General features: G+C 40.8%; 4 protein-coding genes across 8 annotated transcripts in view; 2 read left to right on the top strand and 2 right to left on the bottom strand.

Annotated features, from left to right (window-relative positions):
* The window catches only part of cyfip1 (cytoplasmic FMR1 interacting protein 1), a 28,046-nt gene extending 24,724 nt beyond the window's left edge, over positions 1–3,322 (top strand). Inside the window, exons 26-31 of the mRNA XM_053322732.1 lie at positions 252–382; positions 595–667; positions 1,318–1,412; positions 1,529–1,767; positions 1,868–2,015; positions 2,628–3,322. Of these exons, the coding sequence (XP_053178707.1) occupies positions 252–382; positions 595–667; positions 1,318–1,412; positions 1,529–1,767; positions 1,868–2,015; positions 2,628–2,792 (851 nt within the window). The 3' untranslated portion in view covers positions 2,793–3,322. The remainder of the gene's footprint in view (positions 1–251; positions 383–594; positions 668–1,317; positions 1,413–1,528; positions 1,768–1,867; positions 2,016–2,627) is intronic.
* On the bottom strand, positions 3,241–7,043 carry nipa2 (NIPA magnesium transporter 2). The gene is made up of 6 exons (XM_053322739.1): positions 6,878–7,043; positions 5,938–6,168; positions 5,455–5,511; positions 4,998–5,088; positions 4,730–4,890; positions 3,241–4,482 (listed from the first exon to the last, which is right to left on the bottom strand). The coding sequence occupies exons 2-6, from the start codon at positions 6,074–6,076 to the stop codon at positions 3,833–3,835; spliced, it is 1,098 nt and encodes a 365-aa protein (XP_053178714.1). The 5' UTR covers positions 6,077–6,168; positions 6,878–7,043; the 3' UTR covers positions 3,241–3,832.
* A 799-nt stretch (positions 7,044–7,842) lies between these two features.
* Positions 7,843–10,765, bottom strand: nipa1 (NIPA magnesium transporter 1). The gene is made up of 5 exons (XM_053322335.1): positions 10,633–10,765; positions 10,445–10,492; positions 10,198–10,288; positions 9,387–9,547; positions 7,843–9,181 (listed from the first exon to the last, which is right to left on the bottom strand). Exons 1-5 carry the CDS (start codon positions 10,763–10,765, stop codon positions 8,673–8,675), a joined length of 942 nt encoding a protein of 313 aa, XP_053178310.1. The 3' UTR covers positions 7,843–8,672.
* Positions 10,766–12,235: 1,470 nt separating this feature from the next.
* The window catches only part of herc2 (HECT and RLD domain containing E3 ubiquitin protein ligase 2), a 43,112-nt gene continuing 34,793 nt past the window's right edge, over positions 12,236–20,554 (top strand). For all 5 annotated transcript variants that reach the window (XM_053322729.1, XM_053322731.1, XM_053322728.1 and 2 more), the window contains exons 1-7: positions 12,236–12,284; positions 13,231–13,339; positions 14,621–14,714; positions 14,875–15,006; positions 17,053–17,275; positions 18,403–18,503; positions 20,353–20,494. In XM_053322729.1, coding sequence (XP_053178704.1) covers positions 13,268–13,339; positions 14,621–14,714; positions 14,875–15,006; positions 17,053–17,275; positions 18,403–18,503; positions 20,353–20,494 — 764 coding nt within the window. In that variant the 5' untranslated portion in view covers positions 12,236–12,284; positions 13,231–13,267. The remainder of the gene's footprint in view (positions 12,285–13,230; positions 13,340–14,620; positions 14,715–14,874; positions 15,007–17,052; positions 17,276–18,402; positions 18,504–20,352; positions 20,495–20,554) is intronic.

The raw sequence follows: 20,554 nt of genomic DNA, 5'->3' as shown, positions 1-20,554 counted from the left end.
CTATTCAGCTTTTTCTAAATCAAATACAGGAGAACAGTTAGGATTAGTTACACTGAGCGCCTTCATTTTACACAGAGCTGACGTCCAAGAAAATGAGCCGCTCTGCCACCTCAGCAGTGCACGTGCTTATTAACTGGATAGGTTATGCCGGGTCCGCTGCTGTGATGATGGACATTTGAAGGCGATTAAACTGTGCGACAGAAATGAAATGAGGTGTAAGGTTTGATAATCGGGGCCGTATTTGGTTTCAGGTATCTTGGAGTTCTTCCACCACCAGCTGAAGGATATTGTCGAGTACGCTGAGCTCAAGACGGTGTGTTTCCAGAACCTGAGAGAAGTTGGAAACGCCCTCCTCTTCTGTCTGCTGAGCGAGCAGAGTCTGGTACGCTTCACAGGCCAGACACACCTTGTTGAGATTATACCTGTAGATTAGTATGAACAAATACGTCTTTGTCATCATGTGTGTAATACTGAATTTAATGCGTTTATAAGTGTCATCCTCTTTCAAGCTCTTAAACCACATCTATGGTATAATCATTATGCTTCTGATACTCATGAGGATAGATTATAACTTCTGCTGTATTTTCCTCCCAGTCACAGGAAGAAGTTTGTGATTTGCTGCATGCTGCACCTTTCCAGAACATTCTTCCCAGAGTTCATGTCAAAGGTAAATACAAGAAAAACATTATTTAGCAGTTTTATTTGAACGTTTGATTTCAAGGTGTTAGTTAATGTCCATGGCATGTACTCTACAAATCCTACAGTTCAACACAGCACAGTTGTTAGATGCAAAAATTAACATTTGATGATGAGAGTAGTAAATCAGTTGATTGCAGAGAATGCAGACACAGCCCAAAATCAGCTTTCTGTGTAAATCTTAACAAAACAAGATAGAATATATGCTTTCACATTTAGAAAAGACTTTATCGTTTTTAAAACAGCTAGTCGTTGTAGTTTGTAGCAAATGTTACTCAAATGGGAGTAGGTGGTTCATTTATTGGGGACTTATTTTCAGCTGTGGATTAATACCAGCAAGTTTTTAAAGCCCCATGACTGTGTGTCTGGCATTGAGTCAAGATAAACCTCAGTGCCCATGTTAATGGTGTCGATAAGTACAAACCTGTGGTGCAATGATGTGTGTTAAATAGTTTTTGGACAACAATGCAGCTCTATAACACAGAGGACACTTTAAATGCATTTTTGCTGGGCCTTTTTTTTTAGGGTATTTGTTGACTAAATATAGAATATGTATATAAAAAAAAAAAGAAGAATATCACCAGACTCATCCCTTTTATATTTGTCTTCTTTGTAATGCAGAGGGGGAGCGCCTTGATGCCAAGATGAAGCGCTTGGAAGCCAAATACACAGCGCTGCATCTGGTTCCCCTGATTGAGCGCCTGGGCACCCCACAGGTATGACCTGTCCAAATATGTCAGGAGAGGACGCTGTCATCACAAGTAGAAGATATTAATAAAGTAAGGTGCTCAGTATTTGTGACATAAATCCTCCTGCTTCACTTCTCTCTCAGCAAATCGCCATCGCTCGTGAGGGAGACCTTCTAACCAAAGAGAGGCTGTGCTGCGGTTTGTCCATGTTCGAGGTCATCCTCACACGTGTGCGCGGCTTCCTCGAGGACCCCATCTGGCGCGGCCCTCTTCCCAGCAACGGAGTGATGCACGTCGACGAGTGCGTGGAGTTCCACCGTCTCTGGAGCGCCATGCAGTTTGTGTACTGCATCCCAGTAGGAGCCCACGAGTTCACAGTGGAGTGAGTGCAGCAGAGAAACACAGACTACTTTTCACCACCTGATTTGTCAGCGCCACATCTTTTATTCACACAATTCCTTTTTTTTTTTTTTTTCCTCCAGGCAATGCTTTGGAGACGGCCTCCACTGGGCTGGCTGTATGATCATCGCTCTCCTAGGACAGCAGAGGCGCTTCGACATCCTCGACTTCAGCTACCACCTTCTCAAAGTGCAGAAGCACGACGGCAAGGACGAGGTCATCAAGAGCGTGGTGAGTCGGGAGAAGCGAGGGAACATCAACGCTGACACACTATCTGTAAAACGGCACCTCGTCGGGCGAAATGCTTGACGTGTCACAGCTGTTGTCTAATTCCCCCCCGTATTTAATGTCACGGAGCAGAGAGGCAACAGAGTATGTCAGCTTTCTCATAACTCATGACTGTGATAACCCTGTTTGTTGGTTCTGGTCATGACAGGATTATCAGTCTTACTAAGTCACACTTCCTTCAACTTAAAATTGAAACTAGAGTGTTTGTTACTTCATATCAGCTGTATCACATTATTTTGAACCATTCCATTCAGTGTATCGTAGCATATTGTTGCTGTGACATGAATCTGATACACAAGGGCTTATTTATAGACTACTTGTATCTCTTCTAGCTGAGAGTTAGAGGATAGATGCTAAACATAAAGCGAGTGAGAGTGGTAACAATCTTCTCATTTAATTCTAAGAAAGCGAATGTGTACTTTGTAAAATGTTAAACTACTTCTTAAAAGCCCAGAATCCATAAAAAAAATGACCACATGTAACACTGACCACCCTTTAAAAATAACTTAAGTACATTTTAATGACAAAGCCTTTATGCTCCGTTTCCCTTTTTAGCCACTGAAGAAGATGGTTGACAGAATCCGCAAATTCCAAGTCCTCAACAATGAGATTTTCGCCATTCTGAACAAGTACCTGAAATCCGGAGACGGAGAGAACATGCCGGTGGAACACGTCCGATGCTTCCAGCCACCGATACACCAGTCGCTCGCCAGCAGCTGAGGCGCCTCAGCGCGCCGTCGACACCGCGGACCAGCGTGAAGTTCCAAAACACTGTCAGCATTACCAGACTATCCACAAATATTCCTATTCATTTACTTTTAGGTCTTTTAGTAGTAAATGACCATTAAATGTAAGGAAGTTGGGCCACTTTTTTTTTTTGTCAGAATAAATTGTTTTTGTATTCACTTGTGCCTTATCAGAAATGAATAGATATTTTCCCCCTTTTTTTGATGAACTATTCTTTGTTTTATACTTGCAGAAAGATATAGATCAGGGAGGGGAAATTAGTTTTTATCAGATAAATATTTAAAGGGTTTGCAGTGGTGGAAGATTAAAGGTGAACAGTGACCTATTTTAAGTGGGGGGTGAAGGTAAATTTGTATTTTCTATATTGTTTAAACATGCATGCTAAAACATTTTAAAAAGAAATTGAAATGTAACAAGCTCATACTCGTGTTAAGCATTTATTCACTGTGCCTTGTGTTTTCGAATGTTTTAATCATTTTAATTCAATAAATATGTAACAAATCTGTGGGTTCATCTCGAGAGCTTTTCATGTTAACGCCACATAAAAAAAGTTCGCAATGACCTCCAACAAAAATAGTTGTTACTTTCAAGTATCACGAGAATCCAAATTATAGTGACAGTCCTTTCTTTTTAAATTTTGTCATTTTTAGCAGGACTTCATATAGAATATATATATATATTAAAACCTTTGATTTATAGAAAGTAAGTCAGTGCATGGATATGCATGTACATATAACAAAACATTTGTTTAAAAAAAAACAAACCCAAAACATATTTACAGCGCTACAGAGGAATGAAATTAAGGTTTAAACTAAGTGAATATGAGCAGGTCATATTCTGAGAAAAGTAAGGCAAATTAAAACATTAAGTACAATCCACTGGTCTGTCCGAGTCACTTCCCCCTCACAGGTGATTGTCTTATTGTTTCATACACCAATGCCTATAACAATGCCATGGCTGGTGAGTCAGGAGGCGTTTTTGTTAGTGGCCTGCAAAAAGTTTCCACCATCATCCTATGATGATGTCATCGCCCCGTTTCTTCTGGAGACATTATCGAAAGGCAAGCCCATTTCTCTGTCCTCCATGCCCTCGCTGGACTCATTATGTAGTAGTTCATAGGTACTGTGGGACGCCATGCCGTTAGCGGCGGGGAACGCCCGATCATCCTTCCTCATGGACACAGCGAGCGTAGCCAAGCTGACGCTAATGTCTTTGAAGGCGTGGAGCAGGAAGATGCCCACTATGATTGTTAGGAAGCCACTGAGGGTGCCGATCACGTCGTCAGTGCCCATGTGCTCCCACTCCTTGAACAGGATGGCTGAGCAGGTGAGCACGGACGTGGTGAAGAACACGTAGTAGATGGGGGTCACCAGGGACGTGTTGAATATGTCCAGAGCCTTGTTCAAGTAGTTGATCTGAGTGCTCACGCAGGCCACCAGACCCAACAGCAGGATCCATGCCAACGGGTTTTGCACTACGTTTTCCCCGGCGATCGCTTCCTTGATGGCGATGCCCAGTCCTTTGACGCAGGATACTGATAGCGCCCCGATCACTGAGCAGATTGTGATGTACACGAGGATATTGGTCTGACCGTGGCGGGGACCCACAACAAAAATAAAGATGAGGGCCACGATGATGACAAGTGTGGCAAAAACGAAAAACCCTAGGAGAAAAAGAAGGGAGGATGCAGGTGTCAAACTGGGCTTCACATGAATTTAAAAGAATAAAACATGAACTTAGTGGTAATGTTTAGGCTTAAATCAAACAAAACAGGGAACACTCTAATATGGAATAGCTCTATTTTATGTATTTCACTTCCACCTTTTAATACTTAATAATATATATATGAATTGTGGCTCAGAAAGGAAAAGTTACAGGGCAGGATCTCTGATGTATAGCTTGTCGTTTACCTGGGTCGACCAGCTTTTTGGCCATATGCTCGAGGCTGGTGATCTCTTCTTCTTGTGGAGCGTGAATTACCATGGTGGTTGAGCCTAGGATGCTGAGCAGGCAGCCGAGCTTCCCGTGCAGGTTTAACCGCTCTGTCAGGAAGTACGACGACAGCACGGCGCTGTGAAAGACACACATTTACACTCTCGTCTGCAAATCTATACGCAAATGTGAGAAAAAAACCTATGTAGGCTTAACTGCCTAGTCCAAACAGTGAGTTATCTGTACCTGACAAGCACGCTGAGGGCTCCCAATGGAGTGACGAGAGTAGCGGGAGCGAAAGCATATGCTGCGAAGTTGGCTGCTTCCCCAGCTCCCACTATAAAGAGGACAGAAGCCCATAAAGTTAACTGCCAAGTATAGAGAGCATAACAATGTTGTAATGGAGGCAGACAGAGTTGCCGGTAAACACAATTTAGTCTGAGTGTTCCAACAATGAGTACAAAAGATACTCTTCCATGTAAGCACAGGTTTGGAAATTTGCAAGTAAAAAAAAACAAAAAAAAAACATGGAGGAGTCTCAGTTTAAACTAGTTCTTTTGGATTTGTAGGTTAAATGGTTTCAATTACATTTTAATTAACATATTTCAACTATTCCAATAGTGCTAAAAAACAACAATTAAGTGTAGTTTAGCTGTGAAAAACATGTCAATTTAATTCAACCACAATGTGTGTCATCACTTACTTGATAATAAACCAGCCCACCACAGCCATTCTTTTAAATATGCATGACCACCCTGGCCTGAGGAGCAAAGAATACATATTTAAGCATATGTGATTCAACTCATATAAACAACAACACTTGAATGTAAGCAAAATCTGAATTGTGCAATCATCCTAGTAGTAAAAAAAAAAGGTGTTAAGAGAGTGCTGAGGACTCACACACACAAAACTGGGCAAGCCTGATATGTAAGCATGGTGTGCTAATGACAAGTCCCCTGGCTTGACTTCATAACCGGCTTTTGTGTGTTGCACAAGTAGCAGGGTGTGCCTCTGCTTTATTGCCGAAATTGCGCCATTTGTTATTTGCTGACAGATTAGAAGGAATGATGCACATTTGATGTATGTACAAACACACACACACACACACACACACACACACACACACACACACACACACACACACACACACACACACACACACACACACACACACCAAGCTTATTACCTGCCCGCATTGATCCCTTCCTTGCCAACCTCAGAAGTCCTTTCTTCTTGAGGATAAAACTGCCTCCGATGAAGATGCTGGAGCTAATAGCCAACCCAAGACCAAGGTAGAAATCATACTTCCCCCTGTCCTGACCCATAGTGAGGCTGGATGTGTTTGTACGATCTGTCACATTTACTACCAAACAGTGCAGATGCTGACCCAAAGTGCAGTCCTGGCCAGCCCAGACACCTGAGAGCAGAGAACATGAGACACAACAACAAGGTGTGCATAAGCTGCTGTGAAAAGTCAGGAAAAACACAGTTGGATCTTTCTAACACCAGTTTAAAAACAAAGCCTTTACCGTTTCCACATGTGACAGTACAAGCTGGCGAACCATAATCTAATAGTGTGTTAGAAGAATCCATGAGTTACAGCACATGTAGGAGCTCTAACTTTCACTAACAGCTGCTCCTATATAAACACACAGAAGTGACTGTCGCATGATAAGTCACTTGTGTGGGTGTTGAACATTTTTCCCAAACGCCTTGTAAAACTCGGTCACCTGCTCTGTCAATATATTCACATGTCAAGGCTCAGGAATTCAGGAAATGAGGTTAATGTTAACCTACACACGCTAGGTGCGGCTAACGAGCTAGCCTGGGGCAAAACTCGCCCTTTCGCATAGTTGTAGTTTTAGAATTACCCACCTACTACATGTCAGCACATTGCTCTAGACTCTTCTCAGACAGTGGCTTCATCGTGGCTACACTGTATTACATTTCAAAAAACTTTGCTAGTATCTAATTGCTAGCTACTATAACCGCTCGTTAGCCACATTAGCTTTCCCATTAACGCGGCGGGCTAGCTGGTTGGCTAGCGAAGTCAATCAGCGTTCACTAAGAAATTGAGCGTCCGGTTGTTTGCGAGGTTTGAGAAGTGGTGAATGTGGGTTAAATACCTGTTCAGCAGCTGCTTGGTTTTTCCCTCCCAGACGTGAAGACTCTGGTAGCAGCTGGAGGATTGCTAATAGCTCGGCTGCTTCCTGGCTCTGAGGCTAACCATCACATAGTGCCCTCCTCATACACCCAGCACCGACTCAGCCGGACGATTGCCGCACTGCCAGCCTCCTCTTCCGCCTATTATCTGGGATGTGACCGATGAGCTGTGTGCCCTCCGCAGGCTGAACTCCAGCATGTCCACAGTTCAGATAAAAACACCGCACCCCAATGCAAAGTCGACTCACGGAGTAGTTATCACAAAATTATTTATTAATTATAAATGCATGATACATTATAAAAAAAAGTTACAAAAGTATGATTTAAAAATCTTAGTTTACAGAAAAAAACATAATGTACAGTACTGATAATAAGGATTATAACATCAAAACCAAAACGTGTAGGTATTTAAACTTATTATTTTAATCCCAACGTTTTAGTAAATAATTTAGAGGAATCATTTATTGTAAATCACTTTTATAGTCTGTAAGACAATCAATTCAGCAGTTATCATTGAGAAAGTGGTGATTGCAATTCATAATTTAAAGTCAGCTCATGAGTGACAAAACTATAAATATAATTGAAATGATCCAGTCAATTTTTAAAGCAACAATATGAGACATGTTCAGCTTTCAGCCTTTCAAATGTGAGGATTTTTTGCGTTTCTTAATAATTTATCAGTAAAGTGAAGATATTTGCGTGGTGGGCAAAGGGTAAAATAAAAAAGCAGATCTTATTTTGGGCTCTAAGAAATTACAATGGATATTTTTAGACAAGAATTTGATAAAGATCATTGGCAAAACAATTAAAGATTAATTAATTAAAAAAAATATTACTTGCAGCCCTTCAATATCTCTTGAGGAATAGCAACATAGGTATTTACATTACTCCCCCCCCCCCCCCCCCCCCAGAAACCTTAAAATTGTATTAAAGATCTCTTGCAAATAATTGTACAAGCCAAAATATTTTGTGGGGTATGCTGAAATGTAACCCTTGTGGTTTAGTTTTATTATTTGCAAATCAACACTTATCAAACAGAGCTAAATAAGGACTGCGTCTCACACACTTTAATCGGAAAAAAACTGTTTAAGATTTAAAGTGGTCTGTCAAGTCACAGTCATCACTGACACATACAGTAATAGAAATTAGTGTCGACACTGTAATGGAATAGAAATAAATAACCCAGTTACCTTTATAATCACACGCCTAAAATAAGTAGCCACGTTTAATGTCATGACGAACCAGCTGTTTTTATATCAGCCTTACAAATGTTCCCATTAGATCAAAACACCTGGTCACTGTTGATACTCATCTTCTAAACAACTCTGGCACTGAAGTGACTGCTGCTGAAATTACACTGAATAATTCAAAGGCACACTGAATAAGTCACAGTGTAGGTGTTTCTGCACTGAGGCAGTCTGGCACTGGGAGAAAGGGAAACCATTCAAGAGGTCTATAAAACCCTTGAGAGGAACATTGTCTATTTGAAATGAGTGAAAACATTAAAGTCCCCAGGCTGTATTTTAAGTGTGCTGTTAAAAAGCTGTGAGACGTCAAGCAGCAGTCTCATGATAGTGGCTGACGGTTATTTGTGGGTTACACAGTAACTAGGAACTAGTTCAATAGAAACCACAATAAAATTCAAGTAAACATTGAGTGGAACCAGTTATATAACACATTGTAACTTTGGTCATTCAAGTATAGACTGTTATAAAAAAAAAGGCACAAAAGTCATAGAATTATAAAAAGTCATGTCAATCAGTCTGTCTTTTCTCGTAACCCCTTCTGCTTCCAAGTAAGCGAGGCCTCCTGGGATATTCGCAGTAAAACCACCCCGACGCACACTGTTGTCAAACCACAAAGCATGGCGAGGCTGTCAGTTAAAGTTAGCGCAGTCCACTCTTTGAAGAGAAGAGCAGAAGCAAGAATCACAGTGGATGTGAACGTCACGTAGTAGACGGCTTCAAACATGTTGGAGCTGAACGACTCCAGGGCTTTATTGATGAAGTAGAACTGCGTGAGGACGCTGACAGCCAGCGTTCCCAGCAAGCCCAGGAAGAGAGCCAGGGCCCCGCTGCTCGGAGGCCCATCACCGAAGATGTCTTGTGCGGCCAAGCCAAGTCCTTTGCTGCTTGGAACGGTAAAGCTTCCCAAGAGGGAACATATGGCAACATAGACCATGATGTTTGATGTGCCGTGAGTTGGAGCCATCCACACGATTAGCACGACGAGCATCAGGACCACCAAGAGGGCGTAAATTACAAACACTGCAAGATGAGAAGAGAGATTTTTTTTGTTATTTCTTCATTTATAACTTTGTTCTATTGTATGCACTCAGAAAAGATGTTTACTGGGATAGCACATACACTATTGTACTACGTATTTCACTTCAATAACCCTAGTGGCCACATTTATCTGTTACTGTTACTCTAGAGGAGACTAAATAGGCAAAAACAAACTTGACTTATTCACCTGGGTCCCATAGCCTCTCCTCTAGCTCCAGCCTCGATGTTACAGCCTCCGCTTTAGGGGCATGAATGATGAGCATCACGGAGCCGCAGCAGCATAACACACAGCCCAGCTTCCCCAAGATATTTAAATGCTCCTCCAAGATCCAAGAAGCAAGCACAGCCCTGCAACGCATAAAAAAAGCCTCTTTTATCAAACACACCTAAGGCAATTCATAGAGTCCCAGAAGTATTTATACAAACAGGTTTATATCTTCACTGTGCAGGTTTCTACTCACTGATGTGAGATGTTACAGTGACATAATGAGGTTAAAGCACTTCATGATTTTTTTTTTTTTTTTTGTGTGTAGATAGTTTTTGCTTGAGTTTGTTTTTTTCTTGCTTGGTGAGTTGTTTCATATTTTTATTATTATTTATTTATTTTTATTCTCATCTGCAGGATCATTTTTACTCCTGCAATGCATTATGTTTTTCTGTCTCAAATGAATAAACTAAAACATGACAACAAAAAGAACAACTTTAGCTTTGCAAATGATTGATAATTAACCATAACTTTACAGTGTCTGAAAGATTCAACCTATCCACTCATTGTCCAACACCAAAAAAAAAAAAAAAAAAAACTGCAACCCCCTCCCACAGTTAAATAAGAAAAAAAAGTTTCAAATTCAGTGCCTGTGACTGTCAGATACTGAATAAAATCAAAACATATGCTGCAGTTTTTGTAATGATATTTCTCATCTAAACAAACCATATATCACAATGTCAAACACTTATCAAAAGCAATGTGAGATAATCCAATTCTGTCTTGGACTTACCCAAATAACACTCCAAGGGCTCCTAGAGGTGTCACTATCACAGCAGGGGCCACGTTGTAGGCCAGGAAATTCCCAATTTGACCAACAATCACTAAATGAGATTCATAAAAAGTTGTGTCATTACATTTGATATTAAAATGTACGAAATACTTAATGAAAGGTTCTGTTAATGCTGAAGGAAAGGGACAATGCAAATGCAAAAAAACTGTGAGTGTGAGACTGAGTCAACAGATGGCGCTATACTCACTAGCCACTGTACCACTCCACCACACAGCGTCTACGAGGTACGACTCTCCTGGACACAAAATACAGAGACAATTCAGCAGGCTTTTCTCAACTTCATGATATAATTTGTATGCTTCTCCTACTTCATTTCATATAAGAATGATTTAATAAAATGTCGCGTTGGTCTACTTATCTGCTGTTTAAGTTTACCTCGTTCTCGGGAGCGTAATATTCCCTTCTTTTGCAGCACAAATGTCGACCCGTTGATGAAACTTGATATTACAGCTATCGCTATTCCAGCAACTGGTAACGAGACGGTGCTTATGTCCGAGTCTAACGCCATTTCTGCCATTTCTGGCTTTAGTTTGTTTGGTTTAGCAGCAGAGAGTCAACAGTACTCAATCAATGTTTGGGTTGGGAAATGTGGTAATGCGCATGCGCGGACAGAGCACCCGGCTGCAGCCCTCATGCTTTTCTGCCTTTACTCTCCAAATGAAGTGTCTCTACAGCAAACTCCCCAGTGATATGGGATCCAGTTTCATACAAGGACAATGATTCTTCATCTATGAACTGTTAGACTTATATGAAAGCTTCTTTGATTATTGTCACACCCCTATACATTCGTTTTGACAGATCAAATGAGAGTCACTGTAAGTCCATCCCAAAGATACCACATTCAAATTTCTACTGTGGATAGGATACTATACTCTATTGTGCCATTAATGCTGGAAAGCTGCCTACAGTCTTCCTCCTGACTGATGAAGCAAAAATATGACCTTAAGCTAAAAACTAAGGACACAGACTGAACTGTGCTGAACACACTCTTAAATATCTCGCCTTGCTGCTGGAGTCTCCATGAGCAAGGCACTAAATGCCCACGAAGACAGTTTTATATCAAAAAAAATTTCCAGCAGATTTGTAAAGCCTAATGGTATAGTGTCACTCTGAACCCTAACTTAACTATACACAACATGAACCCCAATTTAACTTTTTATCAGTGGGATAAACACTGCTTCTTGATGTGACATGACAGCACCAAAACCAAAAGGAAATTTTACATTCTGTAGTGAGATAACTTCAACCATGCTCTAAGCGCCTGTGTGTAGCCTATATGTAAGTCAGATGTTTAAGTTATTAGTTGTGTATTTGTTTCAAAAGAATGTACACATTTTGAGGCTGTATTTGTATTTTCTGTTAGGTATTATTCATCAATCTTGTACAATTAGCACATTTTTGTTTCTAGTTAAAGGTATATTTAAATTATATTTAAACGTAATTTCAATATTGTCTATTTATGATTCTCCTCTGCATGTTTTTTTTGTTGATTTCGACTTGATTTGTTTTAGTAAATAATGTAATAAATGAAAGACGTGATTGTGTGTTTAGAACCATCACTGCAAATGTATTCATCTATTTATCTGTTTAATTTTTCAGTGATGTTAGAGGGGGGGCACCCAATATACAAGTGCCAGCCCTGCCTGTCAAATAAATACCCCCACCCTTTCCTTGAGACGAACCGCCCCCTAGTGGTGGACAGTGGGCCTTCACTCCAGGCCAACCCCGCCCCTCCTAAGTCCCGCCTCAGATACAGACGGAACGTACGTTTTGTACATCCGCCAGTGCACGCGGGCGGAGTAGAGCCTGTCTAAGGTACCACAGTAGCGTGAAACCCCGCCTCCGGAGACGGCGGTGATAAATATCAAACGAACAGTTAGCACTACGTAATTTGTTTCCATGCCGCGTGCCCATAGACTGTATAAGAGTGGCCCAGTCCGCGACCTGTCAATCAATTCCATTATGCACGTCCTGTTAATGCAGCAAAGCAGCTGAGGGGACGAGAATAGCATAAGAAGAGACCGCAGGTAATTTAGAAAATTTGTTATTAAAATACAAATGTTATATGTTATGTTATTAAACTTTCCTAAACGCTGCATCTCTCTCGGTTCAGTGTCACTGAGGCTCGTTCATTGCTGCCGGGATGATGAGAAGTGGTTCAGCGTTAGCAAGCTAGTTAGCCTAGCCGCCAAGCTAACGTGAACGTTACCTTGCAATATGTTTTGCTTCATGAGCGTGCTGGTGCGGTGTCACTGTGTTATTAGTTGCTGCAGTGGTGTATGTAATAGTACACATATGTTAACCTGGTTATAACCACTGTGTCAACGTTAACAGAGACTGTGTCCTTGCTAGCATTTAAATGCTCTCAACGTCATTTAACGTTACAGTAAAGGATACATCTCTGGCCCTAAACCTGAGCCTTGTATATGTAAATTAAGTCATATTACTGAATTTATGAACTTATAGATATAGGCATGTTCAGACGTATCACTGAAATAGCTTAACCAGCTTATGATAAAGCAATTTGGGTAACTTCACCTGAAACATTCATGCTGAAAAGCAGCAACATTTCGATTTAACAGTTGCAGAGTAATGTCAGCTTCTGTATCAAACACCTGTCATTGAATTTTGGGAGTGGTTCAGTCCTGTGCTGAAGATATTAACGGTGGGCTACTGTTTTGTTTACATTTGGTTTATAATATCAGCTGACTGCGGTTTCTTCTGATTGTGAAAGTCAAGTAGTTCACTAGCTTGAGGTTTTGTTAGTACAAGCGTCCATTGTCAAATTTATAGATGTTGACATTTGCGGGCAATTCAAAGCAAAGCGAAAACCTGCCGTGATGAGTGCATGCTGATGTTACCTGACCTCACACTAGTAGTTTGATAATCATGTTACTATAATTCAGATCTAACGGTGACTTTGTAAGTTTGACTTGTATTAGTAACACAGCTGTTCATCTCTTCATCTTGCAGGTTGGCTGCGTTTGCAGCCAGGAGAGGAGAGGGGAAGATGCCTTCTCCATCTTTTACCCTCGATGCTCAGCTGAGATTTCATGACAAATGGCTGAAGATAGACTTACAGGTACACTACTCAAGTGAAGGGGGGGGGGGGGGGGTCTCATTAAAATATATGGTTTTACAGATTAAGAGGACAGCATGATATTGTTTGGGCCCAGTCACATAAGACTACTGTAAAACCTTTAAATGTGGATGTCTCTCTGATGAATGTTGAATAGATTCTTCTTTTCTGAAGTGATTTACTGAGTCATACCTTTCACTATCTCAGAACTAATCAGCATAAACATCCATAATTCTGCGATTATAACCTGATCAGAGTCAAACATAAAGATTAACTAAAGGCGTCATCATCTTTTCAGCCATTTCTAAAAGCAGTAACTCTATCAAGCCTTTTGCACAGATGATTATTATTTTCCATGTGTGCTTGTGAAAAGAGGCATAACCTATAATAACACAGTAAATACAGGGAACTTTTACTTTTTATTTAAAGATCTATGTTGTGAAAACAGCCATGTGTTGGTAGTAATTATAAAGCATTGTCAATATAGGATGGATTTAAAGAAGATTGATAGGACAATCTGACTCTGCTCTTCTCCTTGCTAAATTGAAGCCTGTCTGGACTCACCATGAACTTGGAAATTGTCTTTTGGACATTCAAAGCACAACTAAGACTGGAGAAGGGTGTCAAGTTTTCTCATGGTTAGATCTCTCTCCAGTGTTAGAAACAGTGTTATAACTGTTGTGTGTCTGCTGTTTTTGACATTTGAGACATTTGATCCCCTGAAAGCAAGAGTTAACTTTCCGTGTGTGTGTGTGTGTGTGTGTGTGTGTGTGTGTGTGTGTGTGTCTTAGTAAAGCAAAGCTGTGCATCAATAGTTTACTACTACTCTGATGAGCCAAACCTTATCACAGATGTGTCCTTGAGTCATTTGGAAACTAAGAGATGATGCAGCTGTTTTAAAGTCTCTATTAATTGCTTACTATTGATACTCGGTTTAGTTGGGGTTAATTTCCTTGGCTGCGTTATGAAGATTGCACAACAGATTTCTTTCAACATTTGAAACAGATGGAAGAACTTAAAGAGGAATGATATACAACAATATATGCAACATCACACATATTGAAATCATTTTCTAAAAATGCCGCAGCGTGAGGAAACATTTTGAGCTGATACTGTAGCGCCAAAACAATCAGAGACCCTGGATTTTTTAAGCTGCAATTATAAAACAGGTTAATGGCCCATCTGTGACACACTCAGATGAACTTACAAAGCAAACACATGAATGATGGAAATATATGAACATTTAAAACATTTGATAAGCGACTTTCTCTCTTCTTCCTGCAGCGGGCGTTCTCTCCGGAGGGACTGAGCGAGATGTGGAACGAAATGGTAAAAGACGAGGAGATAACGTTCAACGGAGAAGAATCGGCTCACCCAGGTACGCCGCTGTGAGATCGCCGCGTTCATTTACCCGCATTTCCACTGCACTGCCATTTATTTAGGAAAACACACTAGATGTCTACACACTGTTAAACGATGACTCAGGAGCCCTGAAGGAGGAGACGAAGGTTAACGTTAATGTTTTTTGGCTCTTTCAGAAGATTGCGCTGAATGCTATGGAACCCCAAAGAAGGATGAACCCAATGACAAAGAGAAGAAAGAGGAGGATGAGACGTCGACATCAGTACATCACTCCATCATAGAGACCTGGGACTGGGGGCGGCAGCCAGGTGAGAGCGCCTGAATTAGTACACTCTATCATGTCGTGGCTGCTACTTCTCTTGCTGTGGCTCTCATTTCTCTTAATTTCACTCCTTATCTCTGTTATTTTACGCCTTTTGGATTTCCGAGTAGGTTAATTAACACCGCGCCGACACACAACAACCCAAATGTCTGCTTGGGATACGTTGATACCGGGGCCGTCTCGCCGCACATGGCCAGCCCTCTCTGTTTATCAATTTTACGTCCGTCAGACCTCGCTTGTGTGTGTGTGTTTGTCTGTGTGTCAGTGTGTGTGTGTGTGTCCTGCTTGGCAAGCAATGTGTGGAAACTGCAATGACAACTTGCAGTCTGCAGGTCTGAGTGGTTATTTTTACCCCTCCAGAGTGTAATCTTGGTAGGCGTTATAATGTTGATCCAGCGCGGTGTAACGTCTCTCACCCGAGCTGCATGTGTTTACTGGCAAAGGGGGGGCAGGCTGGGGGGGGTGGGGGGTGGGGCTGGGTAGGATGATGTTATGGTAGTGGGAGATAAGCTTTTGGTGTGAGGGGGTGGGGGGGCCTGCTGGGGGGCCATGCTTAGCAAAAGTAGGTTTTTGCTTGTAGCTAATTGGCTACTTCTCTCTCTAGTTTTCGTTTTCTTTCTTTCTTAAAAAAAAAAAAAAAAAAAAAATTGACTGAACCTGGTCTGATTGTACAGCGAGTGTAACTGGATCACCTCACAGACGAGCTCTCTGTCATTGATGCTTAAAGTTCAAACAGCACACTTCCTGCTTTTCCATTGAGTGGTCCGATGTCTGGAACATGTTGATGTCAGCAGTTAGGGCTCAGACACGACCTATTGTGTTGAAAATCAGGTTGCGGCAGGGGACACATGACAGATTCACTCTGCTTCCTTGCAGTGGATGTATTTTATGTCCCCACTCTCTCTCTCTCTCTCTTTACCTGTCCTCTTTTATGTAAGATCTTTTAGCAATAACTGATCAGCCGTCCACATGAATGTGTGTGTTCTCCTGTAGTTAGTTTCTAGCTGATGGTGATGTATAATAAATAGTGGGAGTGTGTCTGAGCGGGATACATATCTATCCTGACAGCCGTGCACAGCTGACTGTAGCGCGGCTCCTACAACCTCAGGCCAGTCTGGCTTACATAAAGCTTAAGTGGATTTCAGACCTGCTATTTTGGCCCATCTTGTCTTCCCTGCAGCGCCGCCGTATAGCAACATAATGAAGACATTTTTCCTTTCCAACCAAATCAGGACAAAGGATTTTCAGTGATGAAAGCCAGAGAGGGAAACTTTTCTTCTTTTTTTTTCTTCACATGGAAAAAAAAGAAACCGTGTAGGCCACAAGTAAAGCTGAAGGAGGTTTTTTTAGGCTTTCTTGAACACAGCTCTATTAGTTTAATAAAGAGCTGTGACGTAATGAGGGCGTGTCATTGTAATGATGAAATGAAATATATTAACTTGAGATAGATAGATATTTTCTTTGTTGGTGGTTTATTTTATTGATAAACAGAAATGCACTGAACCTTGAGGGTTACATATTAAAAATTTAAGACAGTTTGAGATTGCAGATTGTAACATAAATGATTCAAGAGTAGCAGTATCTTTGTAGAATGGCATAAAGGATTTTTAGTTATTACATGTTTTTGTTTGTCATGTATCATCTGCTTTTTTTTGTATATTTTTAATCACAAAATGTGAGTTTTTGTGAGTAGTATGGAATATTTTCTAAAATGACAGTGAACGTTGTTTAGTAGTCACACAAAGGGCCGAGGCTGTTTTTCTGGTGACTTATTAAAATTTTGTTCACTAGCCAAATGACTAGTGAATGTTGAAATTTACCAGCTACCAGTTCCAATGATTGGCAGGTCAGTGAAGCTAATTTACCAGCATCTGGCTTCTGCCTGGTAAATGGTTGATTTTGTGGTTACAATATAAACTGCACATACATTTTTACATATATTGACTCTTGCTGCCAGAAATTGGTTTCAAAACTGCAGAAGAACAACTTGAAATGTAAATAAATGAACGTGTGTGTGTGTGTGTGTGTGCAGATGAGACGGAGCTGAAGGACTGTCTCATGGTCCTGGTCGATGACCAGCAGAAGCTGTCGGGCCAGATGGCCAAAAGCACCCTGTCCGCCCAACGTCTGCGCCAGCGCCTCCTTATCCTGGAGCGCTACCTCATCTCTCTCAGCCACAGCATGATGGAGGAGAAGTACCAGATCCGCTGGAAGCTGCCCTCCAGTCCCCCACAGCCTGCTGCTGACAATAAGAGGTGAGAATGAGAAAGCTAGAGATGATTTAAAGCTGGCGTGGCGCTTGAAGAAGAAGAAGAAGAAGAAGGTCCAGGGTTCAAATCTGATGGTCCAGCTGAGCTCTTTTGGGAGTGTGCTTAATCTTTCTATTTTTGTATTTGTCTCCTATGGTTGGATTTTTCCCACAGTTCCGGGCTGAGGTGAATTGGAAGTATGAACAACACAGGATAAACAGATAGAGAACGAATGGATAGACACTGACCATTACTTGTTATTTAAGTTGTTTACTGACAGGCCTCTGAAGTAGATAACTTGTACATTTATAGATTCAAAGTTACAAAGTACACAGGACTGAACAGTATCTGCCTGGTGTTTACAGCACACTGACATTGATTGTTCATGCTTGTCTCAGTTAAACCCTACAGCTCAGTGTATGAATGCACACAGCTTTCCTTAAGTAGGACTTTAAAGCGCACACAAATATGCATTTCAAACATTCAAAAAATCTTGTTTCCATAGCCTATGTTGCACTTTGTTCCAATCCAATTGATCCAATGGAGTAACATGGTTTAGTCACAAGCTCTTTTTAACGCTGTAAATTGATTAAATATTTATGAAACCCACAGTTTCACAGACAGGGTGGCCAATGGCATTGATTTATGAAAAAGAATAAAAATGACAAAATATGGAGATACAAGGTTTCTGCCCTACAGCAACGACTTGCTTGTAATCTACTTTACTTTTGTATTTGTGTTCCAAACTTGTTCTTGTAAACTTAGAAAAATCAGTTCTCAAGGTTTTTTCTGCTTAAGTACTTATCTGAATTTCTTCAGTTTCATATCAGGAATGCATGATTATCTTTTGCTGTATTTTCAATTTGAACAAGTCAGCACACCCTGTTTGTAATCCCAAAAACATGCTAACCCTGCTGCAGTGTGTGTTCAATGACATTTTAAAGGGAATAATGATAATTTGCAAACAAACTTCCTGAACAAACCAACCAGCAAACATACAACTTGGCTCTTTTTTTGGTACTCCATTACACAAAGCCCTATACAATGAGCAATACAGTTTACTCAGTGGCATTAAATATATTTGAGTATCACTGAGAAGATGACATGGAGTTGTTTTAATTTTGTCATTTCAGCCCTCGTCCAGCCAGCAAAGGTGTGGAAGGTCTGGCCAGAGTAGGCTCCAGAGCAGCTCTCTCATTCGCCTTTGCTTTCCTGCGTCGGGCCTGGAGGTCAGGTAAGAAGCGTCCAGGAATACTAACAGTAGACACGTTTTGCCTCTTTCAGCGGTGGTGATGATGGCTGCTGTCATGGTAATGGAGCTGTGCTCAACAGCTGGTGATGGATGTGTTGCACCATGGTACAAGTAAAGTAACAAAGTAAACAAGGCCAACGCATTTCGTAACGCTATGTTTTTAGCCTTAGCCCTGCGGTGTCCAGATGAATGATTGCATGAGTGTTTGGGATGAGGGAGACTCGTTGGTAACATTCCTGCTACTTTGGGAGAAGATATTCCCAAAATTAAAGATGACTGGGTTGAGTCTGACACTTGATCAGCACCACTAAAATATAAAAGTCCCCACTATAGACAGATGAAATTTGGAACTAACCTTGAATCTCCCCTGACTTTTAAAATAACATTCAGCTGCCTAGTTTTGTAATATGTCAAATCAAACAAATAACTAGCAGACAAGACTAAAAACAGACTTACAGCCACTAAAAACTTTAAAAATGACAACAACAAAAAAGTTCAAATAACAAACAACTTTGCCAAGAAGGATATACAGCTACATTAAAAACAATACATTGTAGATGTTGTACAAGGTAGAAAAAAAGGAGAAAAACATTAATTAATGAGTCAATGTATCACTGGTCTAATAAATGAAATGAAAAACGCCCAATGCTACTTTTCATTGACCAAGGTGACATTTTCTACTATCTTGTTTTTGTGCTGCTAAAAAACCTTCAGGAACCTAAAGATAGTGAGTTTACAATGATATATGACACAGAAAAGCTACAAATCCTCACATTTGAGTGGCTGGAATCAGATACATTTAACAGTTTTTCACTATCTTTGGATGATAAATGATTGAAACAATTAGCTGATTGCTATTATTTCTCATCTGTAATCATTTCATGTTCATTGAAACAACCTTTGTGATCTAAATCAATGCAGAATACCAATAGTACAACAATAAATCCTTACTTTAGGAATGCAAAAAATGTGGTTCTGAGCCTGCATTGTATTGAAAGATGATTTTAACAGTTAGTTCCCCTGATTTTTGTAAATGAGGATGGATTAAACTTCAATACAATGCAATCCAGTACAGTAACACTTAAGAGGTTTTTTTAATTTTTGCAAGTAAGAACTGCTCTCTGTGTTATGTTCAGTGATTTAAGCTTGAGAGCGAGCTGCCTGTCCACAGGGACTGGGTGGGAATAAAGAGCTGGCCTCTCCTCTGTAGCTTTCTTGTAACATGAGCAGCACACACACACACACACACACAGAGTTAAGCCTCTCATCCTCATTCTAGCCGTGTTCCTGGAATACACTGCAAGAAAAGCAGAAGTGAAAAGTGAAACAGTGTGTTCTTTCACTCGCCACCTGCTGAACGAATCCTAGTTATGATAGAACTTTATATTGTTGTGGCAGGTCCTTCAAAGGCCACGACCTGGAACGTTCAATCTGATTGGTTACTAGTTAAGCTTGTGGATTGAAGGTTATAGTCTGTTAAGTGCATCCAAGGTTGAGACCAGGGCTTATATTCATCAGGTCATCACGTCAGAATCAATATCTGATGTAAAAATAGGTCTTTGATGGCATTTGCTGACTATTTTTGGTGTTTTGTTAGTAAGGGAAGTCTGTGTTAGGCAAGATTGTGGTAAATGTATTATTCTAAGTGTCTGTATATGATTATGTGCATTACAGTTTAGCATTTTAAATGTAGGAAGACACAACCTCTAATTGTTTAACTGCTGGGCTGAGCTACCCGTAAACTGTATATTCTTCATACCCTCTGTGTAATATACTGTAGCCACTGCAGTTCCTTTTTTATAAAACAAGACCTTTTTGTTTTTTGCTACAGGAGATGATGCGGATCTCTGCAGCGAGCTCCTCCAGGAGTCTCTGGACGCTCTGCGGGCTCTGCCAGAGGCCACGCTGTTCGACGAGGGAACTGTGTCATCAGTGTGGCTCGAGGTCGTCGAGAGGGCCACCAAGTTCCTCAGGTTCGTCGCTTACTGATCAGTTGCTACCTTTTTAAACATTACAAGATATATTCACATGGA

The sequence above is a fragment of the Scomber japonicus genome, chromosome 7 (assembly GCF_027409825.1).
Source record: "Scomber japonicus isolate fScoJap1 chromosome 7, fScoJap1.pri, whole genome shotgun sequence".
NCBI lineage: Eukaryota > Metazoa > Chordata > Actinopteri > Scombriformes > Scombridae > Scomber > Scomber japonicus.
This window is presented reverse-complemented; position numbering and strand designations above follow the sequence as displayed.